The sequence below is a fragment of the Madurella fahalii genome, assembly GCF_045866475.1.
Source record: "Madurella fahalii IFM 68171 DNA, scaffold_5, whole genome shotgun sequence".
Classification (NCBI taxonomy): domain Eukaryota; kingdom Fungi; phylum Ascomycota; class Sordariomycetes; order Sordariales; genus Madurella; species Madurella fahalii.
In genome coordinates, this window is record NW_027263975.1 from 3904001 (window position 1) to 3927986 (window position 23986).

Here is a 23986-nt window from a genome sequence, read left to right on the forward strand (position 1 = left end):
AGCCCCGGAAATCCACACCTTCCGCCCACAACCGCAGGCTTCTAGAAGCACGAAGGAACAGGGTAAAAAAGGGCTGCATCTGGAACAAGACAAAAATTCATGACAAGGGTGAGATTCGAACTCACGCCCCATTTCTGAGACCAGGAAATCTTTTTCAGATTGCTAATTCAGGTTTTCCTGAACCTGGCGCCTTGGACCGCTCGGCCACCTTGCCGTTGAATCGCTGCTTTGAGTGTTTGCGTCGCGATGCTACCACAATAGCGGCCGCATCGTGTTCGCCGCGCGGCTGACTGCGTCCAAAACGCCGCTATCGAACCACCACCTCGCCTGAACCCGATTCAAACAATTGCCCTCAGTCAGAAACAGCTAGGCATGCACTGCGCCGCACGATTACTACGCGAAACAAGTTTGACTTGAAGCGACTTCGGGCTAGCAAGTAGCTGTACCAGCCTAACAGGGGTCCGGATTTTCAAAGTCCCCCTTTTTCCACCACTTCTCCCAAGCCGCAGTCGCTCGTTCATGCTCGAGGACATAGGCGCCCGATCATTCCTTGTCGTACCCACCGTTCGCCGACTGGGTGTACCTCCCAACCCGTTTCCGCTGCACAGTACTACAGCTGCCAACACTGCCAGCACAGGCCCATTTGTCCTGCTGCTTCGCGCCTGGAGCGACATTCGTCGGGACAGCGTACTTTCCGCTGCTGCTAAAGTTGTGCGTCCCATCGGGGGGGCGTCGGTGTTGTTGCCGGAGAAAGGGACGCCATAGCACTTGTTGCACTAGCGCCAGCCGATCTGCACGTGGTCCACGAGCACCGTCTTCAACATGTTGTTGCCTCTGCCGACGCCGGTGTGCGCGCCGCCGCCGTGTACACTCCGGAATAACGCCAAATTCTTGTTCTGGCCACTCGCTTCGTTTCAACACTCCATACCGGAAAACCCCGTAAAGGGAGCCGGTTGGACGAGCCTCCAGGACCATTGGGGACACAGCTCATCCCCGCCTTAAGCTAATGCTAACATCGTGCAGATATCGCAGGCATATCATATATGCAAGGCCGAATTTGGAAGTCAGCTAGAGGAGCTACGCGTAAGTCATGCAACCATGAAGCCGCAGGGCCTCCGGGTCACAACCTCTCTTTGCGTGGTCATAGGGAGACGCAAGACTGTTGCATTCGCCTAAATGCCCCACACCCCTATTAACACCTCAGTTACACGGGGTCTTACAGCTCTCCCTGACGTGTTCAACCCATGTTAGCTTAACCTAAGAGTGCTGGTAGTTATCGGCAAACGAGGGGAGATAGTGGACGAAATTAAAAAATGGCGTGGGATCAGAAATGCCCATTGCCGGGTAGCTTGTATATTTCACTCGCAAGCTTCGACTCGTAATTTTTGATGTGCGGTCTCCCTTCAGCAAAGCGGTTTACCTCGATTTTAACTTCCATCAGCATACCCTTCTCTATTAGCGTTGGCTGTATTTCCGTGGTCATAATTATCTATGGACCTTGGATGATCTGGGTAAATTCCACTAACGGCTGCCGCGAGTCTCGGGCTCAATATTTGTTGACAACGAAAGCGACAGTACACATTCACTGAGAGAGTGTCTGAAGAATTGTATCGGCTACTTAACATGGAGCTTAGCACTGATATCTCGTGGGTCCTAGCCACTCCGGCCATCTCCCAAATACCGCAGCGCTATCGCCAAAAAATACAGATAAGATCCTTGACAGTCAAGTTCGGGTTGAATCTCATTGATGCCTAGTCTTAGAGGTTGTTCCGAGATGTTTATTTCCCTCGGTGTTGTGTCCAGCGTTATCGAACAACAGCTGGCTGGTCGAATCGCGAGGCTCTTTCTGTAGAGAGAGGTAAGGAAGCCTGCGGGTGTCTGGTGCGGCTCACCCCCGGTTGAATCTGACAGCGTGTGGAGCCAGTCTCAAATACTTGATGAGTCTAGCTGTGAAACTATTTCAAAGTGTTCAAGACTTGGATCAATGCGATCAATTCAATGTAATAGTCTTCGGTGGCTCTCGAGCCTGCGTTACCGATGGAACCCTATGATAACATCAAGATCTAACAAAGGCCCAGAGCGCTCTACTAGTTCAGGCCCGTACCGGAGCTATAGGCCTGCGGGACGTTTTGTTTAAGCAACAGGTTCCAGGCTTTCCTACTCGCTACTGATATGTAGGGAGGCCCGAGCAGGCCGAAGCCGAAGTCGAAGGTTGACAGTCTTCAGGGCCTTACATAATGGCTTCCTTTTGCAACTGACCGGGATTGTTGTTCCCTACTACTTGTTGATAACTCAGGCCCAGCAGCCCTGAGCACCTATAATTACACATCGCAAGTCTATTGCTCCCCCGGCATGAGACCCGCCCGACAGATCCATGGCTCGGCCAAGCCAGCACAGTACCTAAGTCGTGCGCCGATGTCCTTGCAGGGTGTGCCTCCCCATGCATTCGTCGTTTTCTCTTCATGGACAGAGCAAGGGTTGACAAATTGGCTATCTGCAGCGGTGAATTAGTTGGTGCGCATATCTTTGCAGTTGGCTGCGGTGTTTGACTCAGTATCCCGAGAGCCTGCCGCACTGCCAGGAAGCTAGCTCATTTGGCCAATGCCCGTTAATCTCAAGCCGCATAGGCATGCCAACACCTATTACCGAGTGGCATTACACCATGTGTCGGCTAATCAAGGCATGCTTAGAAGGGTGTTGGTGCAGGTGAGGTCTCACCGGACAGCACCAACAGCCCGTTGGTTATGTGACGTTAAAACTTCCGGGTCCCAAGATCCCTTCATTATATGACATTATTGCATGTGTAATTGGATATGCAATTTCCGATGTTATGGCATGAGGAGGATTGCCACACCGCTATCCCTCCCTTTTGCGGTTTTTCAACAAGATAAGGTAAGGCATTGAAGTCGGCACATCAACTCCACAAGACCATTGTCAGTGTGGCAGGTACGGTACACGACCACAGTGTCTCTCCCAAGTACTTTACTTAACCCACACAACGTCAACCGCGTCCTAGATACCTAGCCAAGCACATTCAAGTCCATCATTACTGCTCACTCAACTCAAGTTACCTTGGTACAGATGAGCCTTACCCGGTCTGCATCCACCATCTTCAGCAGCATCTCCATATTAACATGGTTCACACAGTCTACGGCCCGTTTTCTCGCCGCCTCGTCGCTCTCTCCGGCTTCTCTCTTCACGGCCAGCCGATGCGATCTGAATAGGCAGGCGACGACCGCAGTAGCCTCCACCTCGGAGAACTTCCTACCGGGGCAGCTCTGCGGGCCTTCGGACCAGGCCAAGAAGGTGTTTCTATCGGGGACATACAGCTCCTCGCCCTCAAGCTGGCTAGCGGAAGGCGGCGACGACTTGGCCGGGTTCACGATCCAGCGTGAGGGCCTCCAGGTGAGCGGGTCGGGCCAGTAGTCGGGATGGGTATGAACCGCCATGACGAAGACGCTTATACCCGTCGTCGGCGGTATGGTGAAGGTCCGGTTCCCGATCTCGAGTGTCTGTGTTCTGCCTGCCACCCTTTTCGGGACCGCCATGACCGGTGGGTAGAGGCGGAGGGTCTCGAGGAAGACGGCGTGGCAGCGCTTGAGTTGTGGAAAGATCGTCTTGTAATCCCATTCCTCCTCCTCAGGGATATCCGTGGTGACTAATTTGACCTCCTCGGAGATCCAATCCTGCACCTCGGGATGGGCTGCCAAAAGAAGGGTGGCGAAAGAGAGCGTGTTGGCCGTGGTGTCGTGGCCGGCAAAGTTAAGTACAAAGAGGTTGCCGAAGACCTCGTCGATAGAGAGGCCTTTACGATCTCCTTTGGCTACAGCTGTAGAGGCGGCAGCCTCGCGGTTATGCACATCTACGGCGCGCACGAAGGCCGTCATGATACCGCCCGATCCCGGTTTGCCTTGGTCGAGGGCAGCTACTTCCTCTTCAAACATGTTTGTCATGTGCTTCTTGAAAGCAACAGCCGCATTCCCGATTCTGGCCAAGCCCTTGGGTAATGGCAACCAGGAAGAGGCCAGAACATTGTACGGAATCATCATGAGAGGAATGACACCGTCGAGGACAGTCTGTAAGGTATCGCGGTAGCTGCCCGTTTCGTCAACCGAACGCTCTGAAGAGCCGCGGAATCCGTATGACTTTCGGAAGGCTGTGGCCGCAAGCACGTTGAGAGAGAGCGTTCGTGTGTCCTTTTGCACGCTTGGAATCCCTGCTTCAGACATGCTCGTCCAGTAGCGTATCATCGCTCTGGCTTGACCGATCGATTCCTTCCAGACGAACTGCATGATGCTTTCGTTGAAAGGCGCGGCCAACACTTTCCGATGACGGGGCCAGTCATCCCACCCAGCTGTTGAGATGCAGGGTCCATACACCTCTAGGAGCTCTGCCCACAAAGCATTAGGACACTCATGAGCTATGAGAATACCACACGGCACACTCACTAAGCTCATTGTACGGCCGAATAAAGTCCCTGCGCCTCGAGAGTATCTCGTGGATGGCGCCTGGATCTGAAAAGTGTAAATACACAGCCACAGGGGTCACCAGGGCCCAGACAGGCCCCAGGTGCAAGTGTGTCTGAGCCTTGTCTTCGAAATGCCATCCTCGATGAGAATAGCGGACAAAGTCTGGGTATGACGACCACTTGACGGGCAGTCTGTCGAGGATATTCCAGACAAAAGGTTGGAAAATGGTCCAGGGTATGTTGTTAGAGTCGATTAGAATGCGCACGCAGGGCACGTTCATAGCGCGGGCCTTGCGAACGTTGAGCTCCAGGCAGATGAGCGTCCACACGACGTATGACAGCGCGCCGCCTAGCAGATATTGAAGCATGGTTGCGGCCTGTTGAAGGGTTGGGCGGGAATCACAGCCGACGGTGAAGAACAAGGATTGGGAGCTTGAACAGGATTTGAGGTCCCGTGGTCTCCGTGGCTGTTCGTTTGCCGAGAAGCGAGATTCTTGAAAGGATGAACGAAGGGAAAATGAAGGGCCGCGCAGCGAGTTCTGTTAGGATTTGAGGAGGGATAGATGCATACATGATTCTACACAGCAATTACATACCTATCGAAATATCAAGCTGTAGTTTGATACATAGTTATCTGCATAAGCATTATTTGGTTCCTTTAGACTGGCAAACACAACGTTAATCAAATAAGCGGGAAACAAATCATTGCTGACATGCATCTGTTGGTTACAGGTACGTATAGACCAGTGTAACAAATCTGGACCGCACGGCTTATAAGCCCGATATGGCCAATCAAGTGGGCGAACATTCGCATTAACTGGTGAGTTGGGAAGAACTGTTTCTTCCTCTGCCTTCTGATCAGAGGGAGCCACGTACTGGGATGGCGCTCTAGAGACTGGATCTTGCTGAGGGCGCATTTTTATTTAACACCTTAAGTAGGGCCGTCCGGGCCATTGATCCTTAAATAGGACATCCAATTCCACACCGAAACCACTGTATGGGGGATGAGCTGAGGAGCGAGGTGTGTTCTAAGATGCTCAATTTGACCTCCGAAGGCAGATCTAGGAATCAGAAACCCTGTGGGTCTGCTTGCGGGGTTGTCTGAAGAACCGCATCCCGTGCCATCTGCCAAATTTCCGGGCGAATCTCATCACTGAAACTGATAACAGCCCGCTTTAGCTTAGGCATGCCAAGGAGGGGCTCGACAATGGCTCTGGCGGTTTCGATATTGTCGGCATTGGATGGAATGTGAAGCGTTAGCCGGTCTGAACGGAGATTCTCAGCAAGTATTCGACATATCCTCCGTCACTGCGAAAGTAGTGTTCGGCCGCGACGTGATTGGGAGCCAAGAAACCGGCCGTTGCTTGTTGGTCGCGCAAGTTAGCTCAGAACCAGTGTGGGTTCGGGCTTCTCTTCAGGCTCGACTTGGACACAGCACGGCGTAATGCAGGAGCAGGGCCGCAGCCCTATTATGAGGAAGCCGAGCTTCCCAATGCAGTCTCACTGAGGGCCTCAAGAGGTTGTAGGCCACCCGGTCCATTCATGTCGACGGCAAAGACATTCTGCGAATACAACATGTTCTCGACTTCGCTGTGAATAGCACGACATGACTATAAAAGACCGGCTGAAAAGGACGACTTAGGGAGCCATTCGCTGCGTGCTTCGACCACTTCCAGTGGTGGCAGCCCGTCGAAATCGTTAGCTGCGGTATGGAGAGCATCGACCTCGGCCTAGTAGTTGAGGTGGATGAACTTGTTGCTTCCTATGCCGGCTTCCGTGTATATGTTCTGGCGGACCACAGGGGGCAAAGAAAGGAATGAGAAGCCTGCAGATTGCTGACAAGCCCGGGCCTTTTTAGGGACTCCAAAGTACCTTAGTCCGCAAGTGTGAGTTGTTGCAGGCGTTGTCTCGACGGCCTAGTGCTCTCTCCAACATGACTCAAGAATTCGTTGCAGTTTATGTTTAGAGCGTACACGTGTTTGCTGAACCGAGGGTATGGACGATGGCCTCACTGTCGTTGGGGAATGATTGTGGTTACAAGGCCGCGGGGGGGACTAGCTAAGATTGGGAGCGGTTATCTCTCAGAAATCAGAAATGGTACCGCAGGTAATGGCCTGGATAAGCGTTGCAAGCCCCCCCACCTAGCAGCTAATGTCCACCCAAGGTGACGCCGGTCCTATAAGGCTCAACCCTGTATTAGTAATTTAGCGCTGCAGGGCCTTGTTTTGCGACTTCTTCTCCTTTCTCCCCTCCCTACAGCTCGAGGCTTAGGCCAAGTTAGGAATTCCTTCAATCAGACGGACGAAAGTGGCTAAACTTACGGTCTTTGGTACAGCTCCAGCAACACTCACGGTCACACCTTCCAATCCATTCCCATTCGTTCGTGATTTGGATTCTTCTCCCATCTCGGATCGGGCGACGCACATTATCGGCATGGAATGGCGGAGAACGCGACCGGTATGTTCAACGATTCTGAACGACTGACGATCGGGTGGTCTGTACGCCCGCCCCGAAGCAAAAGACGTCAGCTTTGGATATTAATACGACTACCATCTTTTGCTGTTGTCTCAGTTACTGGTGGGCGGGAATAATACATTATATAGGTCCCGAGACGCGACGGGCCAGCCCTGTGGACCGCTCGCAGCGGACCGAGTGTTCCCAGACCATGTCTGTGATGTCTGAAGACGGCTGCAGTACATCTTGGGGGTCCAAGATCATTGCGGTTTTCTTTTCTTTTCCCATAATCATCTAACACTGTCCTCTCTGCTATTGGGGGTCTGCGGCGGTTGTCGATATCCTGGCTGATCTAGCAAAACATCCTCTTGGAAAGGTCCCAAGCCAGACCTCTGGGTCTCAATTCAGTACCACACTCCCTGGAACCGGGACGTGTCGGCAGGAGCAATTGAATGTGCACCCCAACTACGCTAACTTGGGAAAGGAGTGCCAAACTCCAAGTTGACATTCGGAATTCCTGGTGTGGATTAAGAGTCGGGTTGTTACTTGTACAGCATACCGGGGGGGTAGCCACCACGGCTGCACTTGCTCACCAGATACGACACACAATCAACTCAGAGTGGGCCCACGCAAATCTTTCTGCCGCATGGTAGTGGTATGGTCCTCGGCTTTATAGACTTATGATCTGGCTACTTGGGCTTTTCTGGTGAGCTTGCTAGGTATCATCTGGGTAGACAACTTCTCCTGCGACATTGGCTTAGGTAGGCAGAGCGCAACGATGTGCAGGTAATAACGACGCGCAAGTGAGCTGGTAAATATGAGATTGGGCTGGCATCTCTTGTGCATCACCTATGATTCTCTCATCAGTCCGATGCAACGTACAAAGTACATAGGCCACATCTTATGCCTCCCCACCCCGCCGCTCATACGAGGCACAGCGTGCCTGAGAACGTACCGTGCCTATCGCTGAAGTTGCCAAAGGTAGAGGTAGACGGCTTATGCTGGACGTCGCGTAGCCTCGGCCTCGGAGCGGTCTCCAGCCACGCGGCGCTCCACCTCAGCAGTCAAATGTCGCTTCAACTCCATGCGCTCTTCGGCCACACGCCGCTCCAATTCCATGCGCTCTTCAGCCAGACGCCGCTCCGCTTTCTTGTATGGGTTTTCCTCCTCATCGCCGACCTCGGTAGTAAACTTTGTCGGATTGTATCGATAGCGAGCCATGCGAAAGATGGCCTGAGTCGCTCAAATGTCCGGGTGATCATGGGATTTCTATCGGAAAGGTTAGATTTGTTACGTCTCCACGGACAGAAACGGCAAACCTCGTGGTTCCAGCAGCTAACTCAGCGGTAGAGGGGCGACAATAGGTTTCTGGTAAACCAGCAAGACCGACAAAGTCGGAGAGATAAAGATCAACTTGCTCAGCGGGTTGTTGATCGAGATGATCGTCATGGTAGAGTTCGTGATGCTGGATCCAGTGGCTTGAGGAGTCGTCCGCTGCCAGGAGGCTAACCGATGCTTTCTGCATGCTGGGGTATTGGAGGTCAAGGATCAGAACAGCTCGGATCTTGCCGTCCGACGAATTGATGTATTGACGCGCCTTTCTTTCCACATGTTGCCGAGGCTCGCCCTACGAGACCTCGCAAATCAGAGAAGGCAGAGAACCGACTGGACCAAATGAAGCATCGGCTTGCTTGCAGATTTTGCCTTCGTACTCCATGAGGAATGCGCCTCTCTCACTGATGGACCCTATCAGACGACGGATTTCAGGATCGTACATGGTGGCCAAGGCAGACAATTCTGCAATACGATTCTCGATATAGCGGCGGAGACCAGCTCGAACCTGATAGTGAAACTCGGATTTACCTTTGAAGTCGAGATATACCGTCTCGGATTCGTAATCGTATTCGAACCGTTGGATCTTCGGTTCGTCGAGTTCAAGCAGCCTGGCGTCCAGCTGTTCAGAAAGATCGTGTACCTTGCTTGCTTGCCAGTGGAAACCAATAAGCGACTCGCTGCCACGTTGGCGAGCACTGACGATGTAGTCGATAATTTCCTCAACCGTGGAAACATCTAGCGAAACCTGCGAGGGGCCAGCATTTGCCATTTGCGCAAACGAACAAAACTTGAATACCAGCTCAGCGTAACACTCGCTTCCAGGGGAGGCGGGCGCCGCCGGCAAGGCCGATAAATCGGAGGTCATTCGCGAAGGCATCGCTGGTGCAGCCAAGTCGCAATGGTTGATCGGTATTCACGTTTGGGAGGAAAAGAGCATGCTTACCTGCCTCTGAAACCGTAATAAGCAAGCGAGTGGACCGAGCGCCTTGTTCAAGCGGGTGGTCCGAACGCGAGGCAGATATAGTTGTTCCAGTTCCCTTGGAATGAATGATGAAGCCAAGTGGAGGTGGGGAGGATGCTGAATGTTGGCTCCCCTTCTCTCACGCCACCCTTTGCCTCTTGATTGTTAGCAGGCTGACTTGGAGGCTACATTCTCCAAGTGTCCGGCGTCCTATCTTCAGCAGCTAAAGCGAGACCTGTTGGGTTGGGGCTGGGTCCCGTCTGCAGGTGGTCGCGCAGCTCGATAAACTTGCATTCCCGAAGCCACCCTTGGCATGCCGGTTCCGCACGGGGGTCTTTGTAGCGGCCCCACCCGGGCTTGGCCTGGACGGACCCGTGGACGGCTGTACGTACATTGAGACCACTCTGTGGGAGCCATTACGTCTTGTTTTTTTCGTAGTTGTTGCCATCGTTGAATTCGGCACGTAGCTGGCGTCGTTTGTGCCGTAGCAGGGGTCAAGGTGCTTTCTGTTTTGCTATATCATGCCTGCTTGCCGCGGGGGACCTCTATCAAATAAACCTGGCCGTCACAAACTCCGTGAGCAACGCGCTTTAACAGCGAGCAAACGAACCCAGCCCTCACATTCAACCCCCTCGCCTTAGTTTCCGCTTGGGTACCGCACCACATTTCCTTCTCTAAGTTCCCGAGCGTAACCACCAACGGTGCTGCTAATCGGCTCTCTACAAGGCACAATTCTCGGTGCGTGCTATAACGCAATCAGGACCATTGCTCATACAGGCATCCACGAGCAGCCGTGAATCATCACGTCGCGTCTACCTCATTCACATCGGCAGATCCACTTCTCGCACAAATCCCTGCGATAGCTGCACCTCTGACTAAATGTATATACCCTTCCCACTTAACCAGGTACTCTACTTACTTTCCTCGTCGTACGTCTAGAATTTCCTCGACCTGAGAATACTCGTTTTCTTGAACCTCCGCTATATGAACAGCTCTCGAACAGTAGGCGTGCCTAGTCAAGGAAATTCTCTGTAGTAACTTTGGTACCAAACACGAGCGAGCTTTCGCTACGCACTCCCTCTTCATTCTCACAGACCGGAACCTACGCGAGTCTACAGCCGCGGACTAGGATCCTTCTGGCAGCAACCTCGCTGGGCACAAACTTCCCGGTATGAAAAAAAGCCTTGCAAAGTCACCGAGCGCCGTGCTCGGTCTACATGCATCACTCGAAAACCCGGAACCCGACCTTTTGCATCAAAAGCAGAAGATTGGTTCGTTTCATTACTCCCGATAGCCGGCGTCAGCGACGGCCAAGTTAGAACATCTCGGGGAGAAAATAGAGGGTAATACCCCATAACGTAGTCCTCGGCAGGGAGTAGATGTTGACCATTTCGAGACGCACCGCTAGCCTGAACGGGGCCATTACGAACGCGGCGGCCATGTTGGGGATGGTGTGGGTGGCAGACGAGGAAAATCTGAAGCGCTGGTCGCAACGGTGTCCAGTTGTGGTGCTAGCTGACGTTGGCGTATTGGCCGATGGCACTTAGGTAGAGATTATAGAGAACAGAGTCTAACAATACCATCTACGTGCTAGCCCCTGGTTTTCTGCGTGGTAATCTCCATATAATTATAGCAGGAACTAATCCATTGATTCCAAGAGCGGAACCATTATGCCCACCCATATACACCTGAACATTTCCACTGCGAGACCCAACAGCCATCCAAATGCCACAGAGAGCAAACAGTACCTTAACCGTCCACATGGATGATCGCCTGCCTGCGCAACGCGCCGCCACATCTAAGCCTATATCCCAGGAACAGTCGCCATGGTACAAGATGCAGTACAAAACACAACCCGAGAGCACACTGCAGACAACTTGTTGATGACACCAAACATATGAAAAAAACGCAAACCCCTCTACGCTCCCCGCGAAGTCAAGCATCCATACGCAACGCCAATCCGGATACTCCCTCCCTTAGATCCCTCTACATCCACTCCTCCCGCCCTCCCTACTTTCAACCTACCCACTACTTACGCAACCGAGACATCCGTCAGGCCCCTGCTCTGCTGCGCCTGCAGCGCCACCACCAGCTCCGTCAATCGATCGATCTTGCCCGCCAGATCCGCGATGCGCACCTCGACGTCGGTCGCGGGGTCCCCAAACGCCTGCTCCTCGGCCGCCTCGGCCGCGGCCTGCTGCTGCCGCCTCGTAAGCCTCGACGTGGGGCCGGAGGCAGGGCATTCCGAGGCAGAGGCGGCGGCGGGCGGCGGGCGCAGAATATTCAGCCCCGACGACGGCCCGGCGGCGCGCAGCGACGACGACGTCGACTGTCTGTGCGGGGCGAGCCTCTTGGCCGGGTTGGGGCTGCCGAGGATGGCGTGGCGCGGGCCGCGGAAGCCGCTGTAGTGCGTGCCCTTGCCCGAGTCGCCGCGGAGCCACTCGTAGAGCTCGATGGCGGCGACGATGGGGAGGTGGGTGGCCTTGAGGAGCAGGATGCGGGCCTTGCGGAACTTGTTGTCCGACGGCAGGAAGAGGCGGAGGGGCCGGAAGATGAAGAGGGCGAGGAGGTTGAAGGGCGGGTAGAAGTGCGTCAGGCGGTTGCTGGTCGACGCCTCGAGGACGTAGACGCTGTAGACGTAGAGGTACTCCTCGCGTGCGTGCGTGATGACGCGCGAGAAGCTGTTAGACAGCATACCCGTCAGCGAGCCCGTCAGGAGGATGGAGCTGAGCATGATGAAGATGATCATAAGCGGCGGGCCAAATATGGGGTCGATGTCGTGCATGATGTCGAAGCCGACGTAGCTGGAGCCGAAGAAGATCTTGGTGAGGAACATGGTCATTTTTTTGAGCGAGTATACTTCTCGGCCAACAAGGGAGAATGTGGTGAGGAAACCGAGATAGACCACGACAACGAGAACCATGAACTTGAGAAAGTCTTTCCCCATCTCCTTTAGGCAGGGGATGAGCGTCTGGTTCTCCTGTTAACTTGCATGCCTGGGTACTCAGATGTAGGGCCACTTACACCCCAGTATGGACTCAAGCTCAGGATAGAGAACACGCGAGGAACCATAAACAACGCCTCCAAGGCTAGGACGTCAAAGGCCAAGTCGACCAAGCTGGCATTACCGGTTTCTAATCCGACAATTCCTTGGCACTGTCAGTACTAGAACAGACCCGACAGCTGGGCCGGCTTACTCATGACAGCATAGGCAAAGCCGATGCCGATCATGACCATGTCAAAAATGTTCTAAATATGGGAATCAGTAACCATTGGATGCCGGGGCATTAGAAACTGAAAGTCGGCCGCACATACCCATACGTCAGCAGCGTAGAAAACGGACCCGGCATCAATCCACTCGCTTAGCTCGTCGTAGGCAAATGCGACAAACCAAAGATACAAGAAGACCTCCAACGTAGTAATCTGAGTCGGGTTACGCTCCACCAAGACGGCATAGTAAAGGAAGAGGAAGCTTGCGAAGAACAAGACCTCGAACGACTTGAGATATTTGGGTACGCGGAGGCGTGAAAAAGGGTCGGCGGTACTAGGGTTGTAGAAGCGGGGCTTTTTGACCGAGTGGACAGCGAGCGTGTCCCAGAAGATGATGTCTCCCTTCCATATCCCGGTGATGATCTTCTGGACGACAGCCTGGCTGAGGAAGCGCTTGGCATCAGCGATAGCGGCAATCTCGAGGGCATTGAGGTTAGTGAAGTGGGCCGTGGGGTCCTCCTCCTCCTCTTCATCCTCATCATCGCCCGTCATACTCATGGTCAGGCGGGAAATGGAATGCAGCAACAAATTGCGCTTGGTATTCCCTGTCTGGCTGAGAGCACGGCGCGCCGAGTTTGCCGTGCTTTGGATGGCCTGGCCGAGGAGAGCGCTTCGCTCATCGATGGCGGCCTCCTCATCGTCGGTAGGGCTGCGGCTGCCCGAGTATTTCGGGTCCGGGATCTCGTAGAGGCAGTAGTCGACGGCCTCCCTCTCAGACAAGTGTGTGAGAAACCGCCAGGCAACGATCTCGCAGGCATTGGCTCTGGCATCGTTCAAACCCTTGTCCTCGGTGATGGCTCCATAATGCCACTTGAGCGCGCTGTGAAACGTCTCAGTCGCGCCATTCAGATTCCAGGATGAGCACACTCACAGCAACGCATTCACGATGGCAGGATGGGTGCAAGTCCGACTCAGATGGTCGACGAGAACGCGCAAGCCCTCGCCGGCGCCGGTTGTCCGTAACTGTTCAAATGTACTGGGCAGCACAATGATGTCGGCAATGTACCTTGGCGGGCCGTTAGTAAGAGAGTAAGCAACAATAATGCGCCGAGCTACATACACGGAGAGCTTCTTGACAACCACACGGAAGCTGTCTTCCTCGGAGATATCGGGGAGTTCGGCGCCGAAGCGGATGTGCCGGCCAGTTGGCGAAGGGGTCCGCAAAGGGACATCGGCCTGCGCCGGCCGCGACTTGACGCGGATCGGCATCGCAAGTCAAGAGTTGCGTAGCGACCAATCACCAATCAATTGAATTGAATTAAAAAGAAAAAAGAAATAAAATGCCAACACTGTGACAAATCCCCAAAGGTGGCAAGGCGGGGTGAGCAAAAGACGGAGAAGCAGGCTCGGCAAAAAGAGGGGCTGGATGTGATGTTGAAGTGAGACGGTCGAGACATGAAATGGAGAACGGAGAAGCCGGCGCCAGCGAGTTGCTTGTCTCGGATGTTCGTCGCAGGCCAACCCCCGCCGTCCAGTGGGATGCAACGGCGCCCGGGGCCTAGAACAGGTCCAGGGAGCTGGGCCAGCCACGGAGCTAGGCCATAATCTGGCGCTCTGGTAGGCTCAAATTGAGCTGGCAGGGGAGCACTGACGGCGGCAAAGCGCGGGCTAACAATCGGACGGAGTCGAAACAACCAACAGTGAGACGTTGGTCGGCATTTTTAGCTGCTGCGGGACAGATTATAATACCTGATAATAAAGCACATACAGGCAGTCTCCTGCATTAATTAAGCCAGGCCGACAATCAGCCAGGTTTTCGGATTGGGTTGATTACGCCGGAACCAACAGTCACGGCAAGGCCTTAATGAACACGACAGCTTGAAAAAAATACCTTACCTCCACCTCAATAACGTATGCGGGTCGGTGCCATCACGGAATACCGAAGGGTCTAATGGTTGTAACTCTTTTTGAACTCCAACACCTGTGTCCTAGACACTTGAGTCTGGGTCGCAACGCAGCCTACCACACACTTGGCCACAGCATAAGGTCTCTTAGGAATGCGAACGTGTTCTGTGCGATGAAAGCATCTATTTTAAGAATTCATCATCAGCCTGTGAACATCCCCAGTCGCAAATAGTTCTTGCGAGCTATGTCTCGTAGTGTGATAGTCCCAGTTGACCCAAATGATCGCAAGGGCATTAACCTCGCATTTCCAGTGTGCTGACAAAGAATACGGCACTGAAACCTAAGCCGTCTGGGCGGAAATAACGTTGACTATATTAACCGAAGGGAAGCCAGCCTGGGAGACTCCCTGCTATCTCTGCCATTCTACATATTGGGTTTCTTCGACATAAACTGTTCACATATGTCATATGACATATCGTTATGAGATCGCAATTTGCAGCCTTGTTCTGCGTCCTTAATGAGATTCCTTAGCTGTCGTTAAGCATCTCTACCTTGCCAAGTCACCAGCCACGTACAAACCCGAGAGGTAACGGTAAACCTGGTGAAGGAAGATGACTAGCAGTCCGTCGGCTCTATATTGTTTCACACTTGCTCGGTGATGTCCGTGACATTCGCCATTTTCCTCGCGAAACGCTGCATTGTGGACCAAAAGTTCAATCCTGCCGCCGAGTTCCGTGATCGCTCGCTCCACGGCTTCCTCACAGTTCCTCGCGGTACTCAGATCGCCCGGCACAAGTGTGGCCTGGTTGCCTTTCTTCTCGATCTGCTCGCTCTGTGCTGCGCGTCGTCCTCCTCGGCCGATCAAGGCCTTAAAATGATGGGAATGCGTACTACGTATCTGTCTTGTCCGTGTCACTCTAGCGCTGCTGTGATGCTTACTGTCCATTTGGGCATCGCCTGAGCCTCCAGGATAATCTTGACTGAACTGACAGCGCTATGGGGCGTCAAAATGGTAATGCCGATAGTAATTGTACTACAGTGTATCCGCAGGCAAAAGGAAAAGGATTTTGGCAAGGCGAGCCGACCAAAGGTGTTGCTCCCAGTTACTAATTACCGGACATGTACCTAGGTATGTGGGCAGAGGTCAAAAATACGACATGACATAAATTTCTATGTGATAGAAGACGACGTAGGATCGCCTGGCTCATGGACTGATCGAGGATTATGCATAATGAAATTTGGCGTGTGAAAGTGGGACTTCACCTTGGAATCTACGTCATGACAACATCATTTATCACAATCTTGGTATGCTCCCGCAGGCCATGAAAGTCAATTTTTAAACGCCAGTTGCGAGCATCTCCTCTGGGAAGTGCGCAACACCAATACCAAGCATCAAGTATTAACAATCACCATGGCTACAGAAATGACAAAGGCAAGCCTTTTAGACGACGGGAGAGTCCTTGCATCCGTCATTGCTCCCACCATTGCAAAAGGCACCATCAAGCGCCGCCCTTCGGTCGAAGCGCTCGCGCAGCACCATGGCCTCGACACTTCGGCATTGCAGCTGCTGCAAGATCTACGGAGAAAGTACGGCAGCGAGCCCCTCCTCGTCAGCATCCTCTTCCGCTCGCAAGTCATCGTCTTGGACCCCAAGGATGTCGAGCAGATACTCCTAGAAACCCCTGAGCCTTTCTCCTCGGCATCAAAGGAGAAGCGGTCTGCACTCCGACACTTCGAACCCGGCAATATCCTCATCGCAGACCCCGAGCAACGCGCCCAGTTGAGACCGGTCCACGAACATACCCTGGCCACGAACGAAAGAATCCACCCCCTCTACGAGCACTTCCAGGCCATCATCAATGATGAATTGCGACACGTTTTTGACAGTAATGTTGACAAAGCCGAGTTCGACATTGACTGGACCGTCTTTGCCAAGGCTTGGTCGCGCATCACCACCAGACTCACCCTGGGCGACTCGGCGCGAGACGACAAGGATCTCATCGAGACGCTGGACGACATCCGTCATCGAGCCAACTGGGGATTTATGGCTCTCACGGACCACAGCAAGTTAGACCATTACCAGGCCCGAGTTTCGGAATATCTCGAGAGGCGGGAGGAGGGCAGTCTTGTGTCTCGGCTCCCCAAGGACTCGAACCTTGATCTTGCGAGCCAGGTGGCGCAGTGGTTGTTCGCTTTTGATGCAGCGGCCCTTGCGACTTACCGGGCTCTTGCTCTGTTGGCATTGCATCCCGAAGAGCAGGAAAAAGCGTTCCAGGAAGCTCAACAAGGTGGCGCGGACCGTCCATTGACACGCGGTGTTTTCTTGGAGAGTCTGAGGCTTTGGCCGACGACCCCGGCTATCTTGCGGGAGTTGGCCCAGGACCATCAGATTAACGGCAAGACTGTCAAGAAGGGCACCGGGGTTGTCATTTTCACTCCATTCTTCCACCGCGACAACGAGAAACTCCCGTTCGCGGACCTGCTCTCACCTGAGCAGTGGAAGGACAAAGAAGCTATTATCGAAAAGGGACTGGTGCCCTTTAGCTTCGGACCTGCTATCTGCCCTGCTCATAATCTCGTCCCTATGATATCAAGTCGGGTGTTGGATGGATTTTTGCTTGGGGGGAAGCTCGGGTTGGTTGCGCCGGAGCTGGATCCAAAAGCACTGCCAGGGACCCTGAATAATTTCGAGGTGAAATTGTCTCTCACCAAGAGGACGAGCTCGGCATAGTCTCACGGGTCAGGAGCGCAAGCTTGATGTTTGGGTAGATCTGGTCAGCCTTTTCTAGATTCGGCTTATTAGATCGCCAATCAATAACGGGAATTGGCATTGCCCTGTCACGATGACGTACGGCTGTAATAAATCAGTAATGTACTGTAATTAGAGAAGCTTGGCAACTGCGGTGCCCTGCATTCCTTTAGCCAATCATTGCCCCATACACGTGATGAACTCAAAGTAGCTGCAATCGCTGCCTCAATAACACGCAAGACGGGAACTCGAGCGCCCATAAACCACCATGTCGTGGTCTATCACCGTACTGCTGGTATCTCTCTTCACAGGACTGAAGATGATCTTCCCCGGTGTGCGGCCCGCAGAGCAAGATGGTGAATACGTGTACTTGCGAGACCATTTCGGACTCGGCATGTTGTGGCAACCTGACAGCCCGATAGGCCTGAGAAAATCTTCGCATACTCGAAAAATAGTACGATCTGCAGGAGTTCCATCGTCGTTTGAGTTCGGATCAAATCAATGAGGGGGTGGGGCACTGGAGATGGCGAGTTTTCTCTCTTCGGCGGAGTTTCTTTTGGGCAGATAGTCTAGATCTGGACGTTGTAATGGTGATGCTTTGTCCTACTTTTCATGGAGTCCCCTTGACTGGCGAAACAGCTGGTTCTGCTTTCCGCATGTCTCACACAGTTTTCTGGTTGCGTGTCAGTGATTTGGCGCTCTAGTTTCGAGTCTGAATCTATTACTGTTTCTTGGCTCAAGCATAAGCCAGAATCTAGGATTTACGGAGCGCCTGACATTGAGGCTCATATACGCATGGACCCAGGAGCTGCTTCGCAACATGAGATATCTTAGGATATGTTCCCCTTTCGTGAGAGCGTTTTGCTGAAGGAAAGTCATATATTTGAATTCCAACCCTTCTATTCTACGCCAACTTAGAAGAATTGCTGCAACAGGCACACCGTTTCTATCTCGTCAACAAGGGAGTGGTATCGCCATTCGGAACATCGCTTTCTTGTTTCCAACAACTGAGTGAGGCCATCGTGTGCTCCAGGACTTACTCGTCCTCACCGCCTCTACCCCCTCCGCTTGCCTTTCCACCCTTCGACGCAATAGCCTGGACCTCCTCCTTCGGCCTGACCAGCAGACTAGAGTTTAGAGTACAGCACAGCAAATACCTGGGGGTTAACGGCTTACCGATTGGCGAAGTTGCCGGGGTTGGTGTTTGTGGAGCCACCACTACTCTGGGTGCTCTCGGTACCGCCGCTGCCGCGCCCACCGCCGTGGCTGGCCTGGCCCCCCTTTGAGGCTGCGGCCTTCACGTCCTCGGTGGGGCTGCGTCACTGTCAATACCAGACCAGGGCGGTCAGGGAGAACCACATGACGAAGGGCGGCTTACCGGTTGGCAAAGTTTCCGGGGTTGTTGTCCGCCATTGTGTTTTGTGTGTCAGTCGAGAGTTGCGATAGTTGCTGTAATTGTAGTGCGAGGGTGCTAGGTGTTTGAAGCGAGGTTTGAGGAGCATGGAAATGGGAATGGCACGACACAGCCTTTTGTAGGCAAATTTGCTGCTTGACTGGCGGAGAGCCATGTGGGGAAAATGCCTGGAATGCCACTGTCGTCATTGCAAAGCTGCTCAATGGCTGATGCTTGTCACGATCCGAACGATGATGTCAAGATGATGCTGCAGCGACAGGTTGATTGCCGCCCAAATTCCTGGCGCCAATGATGCGGACACGTCCTTTGAATATCCTTTTTTCACGGCAAAAAAGCCGAGACGGATGTCGCGCGGGGGGTCTCCGGTAGGGCGAGGGAGGCCCGCTGCGACGCCGGCCAGCAGACCGAACCAAAGGTTGGGGAAGGACTTCTTGACCTGGCTGGCGGGGGCGGCAGCTGAGCCGGTCCCATACACCTCTTCCACCATATTAAAAATTAGCGCGTCAATAGACCCACTGTTTGGCTATACTATACTATTTCCAGTAAACACTAACAGTGGATCCTTACCACGCTAACGTTGAATGTCTTGGAAGAGGTGTATTCCTGGCCAGCAGGCAGGGTGGCGATGACGATGTTGTGTCCGCACATGTCGCCGGCGTGGAAAATGTAGTCGTCGCCACGTCGAGGGGAAAGCGGCCGCGGTGTCGATGGTCGAGCAGGTGCAGGGCTGGCGCGGGCCTCGATCTCGAGAGGGGCGATCCAGGCCATAGGGGAGCACACGGGATCGAGAACTTCGGACATTGCGCGAGGCGGACGGGGGCGGACTGAGGAGGGTAGAGACGGGTGAAAACGGGCGAGGATGAGCAACAGGCGGACGGACGGGCTGCCTGAAACGGATGGACACGAGTGTTACACGTAGACACCGACAGGCCAGAAGATGCGGGGAAGAGCGGCTGAGGTGAGGCCTGGACAGTCAGGCTGGGCGTCTAGCGCAAAGCCCTGCGGCCGCTGCGCAGGACATGATACGGGCCGCAAGGCAATGGAAGAGCGCCGAAAGATGCTTCCATGGCCGCGAGGTTGTTTGACAGATCCCGCCAATCGTGACTAGGCGGCAGGAATGTCTTCGTGCAAGAAAGTTGAACATATTGTGAGCATCACGTAATACGCTAAGACGCTTAGGTCCTGGGACTCCCGCCAACAGAGGCAATTATGGGTTCCCATTTACATCAACTTTGCTGTGACGCCAAGCCTGCAATTCCCCTTTTAAGCCAAATACCTGGCAGCTTGAGAATTTATTAGCCTTTTACGTAGACGGGCCATCCACACAACTTCACAATACCCTCAGACGCCAGTTAGAAGAGATGAGCGGGCACAGACTATTGGTCGAATATATACGAAGAATATAAGGTTGTCGTTCCTTTTTGCGTCGTAGCTAAACTATCCTGCTTAAAGGCACCCTTGAGCTCTTCCCCTTCTCTTTACACTTCCGCACATGCGCCTCTTCTCGCTCCCATACTTAGTCTTCGTACAAACCGTATCCCCTTACATCGAGCCCAAGACCCAGCAAAAAGAAAGTATAAGCCAAAAGCTAAGGCGCAAAGGGGTAGGGCCACGGCAAAATATGTCCAGAAATGCTCGCCGCCAAGGTTATAAGGCGCCGACATACTAAACAGGGACGAGGCAAGCCCCAGCGGGAGGAAGACCAGCCCAACGACAGTCAACGCCTTAACACTCGTTGCTTCTTGGCGAGAGAGCATCTGCTCCTCGACGGCCTGTCGGTTTCCTACGATGCCAGCGAGACCCGTGACGGCAGAGCCGAGCAGCCCAACACGGTGGCCGACGTTGCGAACGGCAGTGTGAATGAAGTGAAATTCCTTGACTATGCCATCCTCGTCGGCCTTGTCGCCCGCGGTAGCGATACTAGTAGTGCCGCGGCATTGTAATATGATGGCTTCGAGGTCGAGGGAGATGTATGCGACACGACGCTCATAGGCCTGCACATCGCTCCATTGCTTTTTGACAATGGCGGGGCTGAAGACGTCGAGTTTGTCATGGCGCGACAGTGAATGCTGTACGTGCGAAATGAGAGCGTTGAGGAAACCAACCTGCAGCCGGTAGTGGCTGGCTACGATCCTATATACAAGCCGTATCGCTCTTTCCATGCTCTCATCCCCTCCATCTGCGCCGCCTGTTGAGGCGGGACCAAACAAGGTCGGGTGTTGCTCAAGATAAAAAGCGAGGTCCTCGAGCATGCACGTCCGCGGTGGGCGGGTTCGCGCATCTATCTGGTTGCGGGGTGGGACGAAGTCGCGATACCCGCCTTGGTGCGGCACCACATGTGGGAGCGGGATGGCGGGCGAGCACATGTCGAACATCCTGACGGAGCGGAGGGGCGGGTCGGTAATGATGATGCAGTCCTAGCCGCCGCGGCTACAGGGCATGCGACGCCTCTAGGCGGCATATTTGCGGTGGAGCGTTCCCGTGTCGGTAAACTGACCTAGCACGCGCGTAGTGCTTAGCGGGCGGCCTGACTCAGCGCAGAACGCGCGGAAGCGGCGCAGCTCGGGCGGGACGTGGATCAGCTCGTAGTACTTCATGGAGACGTGCTCACTGTCCCTGACGGTACTCGGCAGCGCCACCATCTCGAAGTCGCCAGTGGCCTGGAACGACTCGGGCACGCTTTCGCGCTCTTGGTCGACAAAGAAAGCCGGATGTATGCCAAAGTAGACGCCGAGCACGTCGATGAAGGCCGGTGCTTGGCTCTCGAGGATCACGATGCGACGGCCTCCCTCCGTGTCTAGATGATGCGGCTGTCGCTCCAGCAATTCCTGGAGCGCCTTTGCATCGCTCCAATCGATCCTATCATCTTGCCGCGACGACACCTTCGACCGCAATTCCACAGGACTAGAAATATACGGCCTTCCGCTCCCAGGAATGTCTGGTACAGGCATAATAAGCCTGGTCGTCAGGGACTGAGCTGCGACCAGCCCAGCGTTGTTCTTGCTTTCTTTCTATTTTTTTGTTTTTTTTTCCCCATCATCACCATGTATACTTCCCAGCAGGGCAGTTGGTACAATGACAGCTGGCTCAGCAGCGATCCGCAATACCAAAACTTGGTTAAAACCCTCTGCTCGTCAGACCCAAGGCTAAAAGTGGCGCAGCACAAAGAACATCACCAGAAACATCTCTTGGCCACCATCTAATTCAAGGGTTGCCGTCTTCGAGGCTCGGTCTAGTCATCAAGCCGCCTGGGTACGCACCGCTATTGATGGGGCACAAGTGCACATTGAAGTCGGCAAAGGCTGATGGGCCGCCCTTGAAAGAACAGCCGGATATTGGTTGCCTTGTTGCCTAGCACCCGGTACGGACTAACTAGTGCGAGACACCCCAGTTCGACACAAAAAATGTGCCGCACGCGCACAATATGTACTCCTATTGCGGTGACCAAATACGAGAACTCGTTTAGGTGACACGACGAAAAAATCTCTAGCTACTGCACTTGGTGACGGTCGCTAACAACAACAGTGTGTCTGGATGCTTTTCGCCAAGCACTCGCCGTCGAGCCTGGGCGAGCTGCCCAACCGCCGCCCGAGGCAGTCGCCTGACACCAATCAAGCCGCGCGGGGCTTGCCAGTGCGGGGTTGTTCAAGGCCGCTTCGACAGCATTGGCTCTTTAACGTGTTGGCTGTTCGAGTTGTCCAGCTTTGAGAGTAGTTAAACCGAGGCGTGGAACGATGCTGCTATGCGTAAACAACGTCGTCTCTGGGAGTTCAAACTGTACGAAGCCTAGGGCTTGGGGGATGAAGCGCTCGAGACTTCAGAGGGAATCTGCCAGCGAGTGGCCATTTGACTGAATTGATTGATTGGTGATGATAGCTCCAAAGTACCGTCCTGGACAGTGACTTTGCCAATATCTACACTAACTACGCTAAATGTGGCTAAGTGGGCCTTGCCAAGCCCACTGTTGTGACAGAATCTTTAACCGAGGAACTGTCAGATTGGGGCATCAAGCTAATGCAGCTGCTCTGACAGTCCAGAGCCAGTTAAATTGGACAAGTTGTCCTATGCGAAGCATCCCCAAAGAACCAACAGCCGTAACTCATTGGATGGCGAGTCGCGTTGCGCCGTTCGTCGCAACACAGGCTCCGTTTCTGCCTGATATCAGCCTAACAGGCAGATTTCGTTCTCAATCTGCCTTGCTGACGGACAGAGCAGAAATGGTCAGGATTCCATCGCTTCTCTCAGATACACTCCTGTCTTGTTCTCATCCACTTTTAATCTCGAAAACCCAGCAATACAGATTATTTCGCTTGGTTTGGAGCGGTCAACTTTGAAGACTTCTAGCAGAACTGTCTCCACGGTATGACGTCATATAACCTGGATGTAATGAGGAAGTAGAAGATTAACCCCAACAACAGTTGCCTGACATCAACTGCTAATAACCTTCTTGCTATCAACCATGTCGGACACCGTTCAACTTCAGGCGGACATCGGCTCTCTTGGACTCAGGGGTTTAGGAGCTTTTAGCAGTGTCCTAGCAGCCCTTTCCGCCGACAATATCTCACCCATGGCAATTCTCCAGATGGAGCAGCTTGGATCTGCATTCAACGTCAATGGCAGCTTTGCTGCGAAAGTCCCCGAGTCCTTGACTCGTTTCTCCTCTCATCCTTTCGGCCGCTTGGCCTTAGCAGTAGGCTGGCGCAGGGGTGACTCGGCGTCATTATTGGCACAATCCGCAGGGGGCCAAGCCATATCATTGCTCTCCGTTTGTCTGACGAATATATATCGGGCGGAAGCGGTCGGCCAGATTCTTGCAGAACTTTGTTACAAACTACTGCCAAAAACATTCCCGATCGCTAGTGTGGCCCACCTGGCAGACGTTGCGGCTCTGCTGGCTTCAAAGCTAAATCTGTTGGGTTTTGGGAACACTCTTGCGAAACAAACGACCAGAGTCCTTTCCGCCTACGAGAATTTGGGAATAAGGCCTCCGAAGGACCTTCTGGAGACACCGAGCACTGAATCCATGGTGGAGGTCTTCGAGTCTCTCAATCACCTGATCGAAGAGGGTTCTGTAATCCGGATTAACGGCTCCTACGGGATCATTCACATTCTGGGAATTGTTCTCTTTATGTTCCCTCTTGATGCCGTCGTAACGGTGGAATCGTTTGTCATCCATGAGGGACCAAATCGCCGAGTTATGGTTGAGATCTGCGCCTCAGAACCCACCCAAATTCAAGTGGAGAAACAGCTTGGCCTACCGCCTTTTCTCACCCTACCCATCACGCCCCCTGAGGCGCATCAGAAGATCAAAGGCGACTATTCTTTTGAGTGGCAGGGGTGGCTTGCTAGGAAACTGGAGCTGGAATTTGCTACGTTTGGGGCAGTATGCACCCAACGCGTCCTGGTCTCCTGTTGCAATATCCTTGTGCTACTCGCTCAAAGGTACAGGTCCAGCTATGTCGGCGGGGACGGGATTAATATGCCAAGAAG

The 23986-nt window shown here is 53.6% G+C and overlaps 8 protein-coding genes and 1 non-coding gene across 9 annotated transcripts; 1 reads left to right on the forward strand and 8 right to left on the reverse strand.

Annotated features, from left to right (window-relative positions):
* Positions 1-100: 100 nt before the first annotated feature.
* On the reverse strand, positions 101-214 carry MFIFM68171_t152. Its single transcript has 2 exons — positions 177-214; positions 101-146 (listed from the first exon to the last, which is right to left on the reverse strand). It is a non-coding gene; the product is annotated as a tRNA-Leu (tRNA).
* Positions 215-3062: 2848 nt separating this feature from the next.
* MFIFM68171_09746 (Cytochrome P450 monooxygenase) lies at positions 3063-4836 on the reverse strand (the record flags this gene model as incomplete). The annotated part of the gene is made up of 2 exons (XM_071065165.1): positions 3063-4390; positions 4449-4836. 2 exons carry the CDS (start codon positions 4834-4836, stop codon positions 3063-3065), a joined length of 1716 nt encoding a protein of 571 aa, XP_070921266.1.
* Positions 4837-7998: 3162 nt separating this feature from the next.
* On the reverse strand, positions 7999-9122 carry MFIFM68171_09747 (uncharacterized protein; the record flags this gene model as incomplete). Its single annotated transcript, XM_071065166.1, has 3 exons — positions 7999-8191; positions 8242-8519; positions 8589-9122. 3 exons carry the CDS (start codon positions 9120-9122, stop codon positions 7999-8001), a joined length of 1005 nt encoding a protein of 334 aa, XP_070921267.1.
* Positions 9123-11250: 2128 nt separating this feature from the next.
* On the reverse strand, positions 11251-13697 carry MFIFM68171_09748 (Calcium channel YVC1; the record flags this gene model as incomplete). The annotated part of the gene is made up of 6 exons (XM_071065167.1): positions 11251-12189; positions 12243-12367; positions 12416-12467; positions 12534-13308; positions 13360-13494; positions 13549-13697. 6 exons carry the CDS (start codon positions 13695-13697, stop codon positions 11251-11253), a joined length of 2175 nt encoding a protein of 724 aa, XP_070921268.1.
* Positions 13698-15744: 2047 nt separating this feature from the next.
* MFIFM68171_09749 (uncharacterized protein) lies at positions 15745-17064 on the forward strand (the record flags this gene model as incomplete). The annotated part of the gene is made up of 1 exon (XM_071065168.1): positions 15745-17064. One exon carries the CDS (start codon positions 15745-15747, stop codon positions 17062-17064), a length of 1320 nt encoding a protein of 439 aa, XP_070921269.1.
* A 1054-nt stretch (positions 17065-18118) lies between these two features.
* MFIFM68171_09750 (Conidiation-specific protein 10) lies at positions 18119-18495 on the reverse strand (the record flags this gene model as incomplete). Its single annotated transcript, XM_071065169.1, has 3 exons — positions 18119-18197; positions 18259-18396; positions 18461-18495. 3 exons carry the CDS (start codon positions 18493-18495, stop codon positions 18119-18121), a joined length of 252 nt encoding a protein of 83 aa, XP_070921270.1.
* A 200-nt stretch (positions 18496-18695) lies between these two features.
* MFIFM68171_09751 (uncharacterized protein) lies at positions 18696-19297 on the reverse strand (the record flags this gene model as incomplete). The annotated part of the gene is made up of 2 exons (XM_071065170.1): positions 18696-18971; positions 19064-19297. The coding sequence occupies 2 exons, from the start codon at positions 19295-19297 to the stop codon at positions 18696-18698; spliced, it is 510 nt and encodes a 169-aa protein (XP_070921271.1).
* Positions 19298-19405: 108 nt separating this feature from the next.
* On the reverse strand, positions 19406-20871 carry MFIFM68171_09752 (uncharacterized protein; the record flags this gene model as incomplete). The annotated part of the gene is made up of 2 exons (XM_071065171.1): positions 19406-19461; positions 20163-20871. The coding sequence occupies 2 exons, from the start codon at positions 20869-20871 to the stop codon at positions 19406-19408; spliced, it is 765 nt and encodes a 254-aa protein (XP_070921272.1).
* A 75-nt stretch (positions 20872-20946) lies between these two features.
* On the reverse strand, positions 20947-21447 carry MFIFM68171_09753 (uncharacterized protein; the record flags this gene model as incomplete). The annotated part of the gene is made up of 1 exon (XM_071065172.1): positions 20947-21447. One exon carries the CDS (start codon positions 21445-21447, stop codon positions 20947-20949), a length of 501 nt encoding a protein of 166 aa, XP_070921273.1.
* Positions 21448-23986: the final 2539 nt, after the last annotated feature.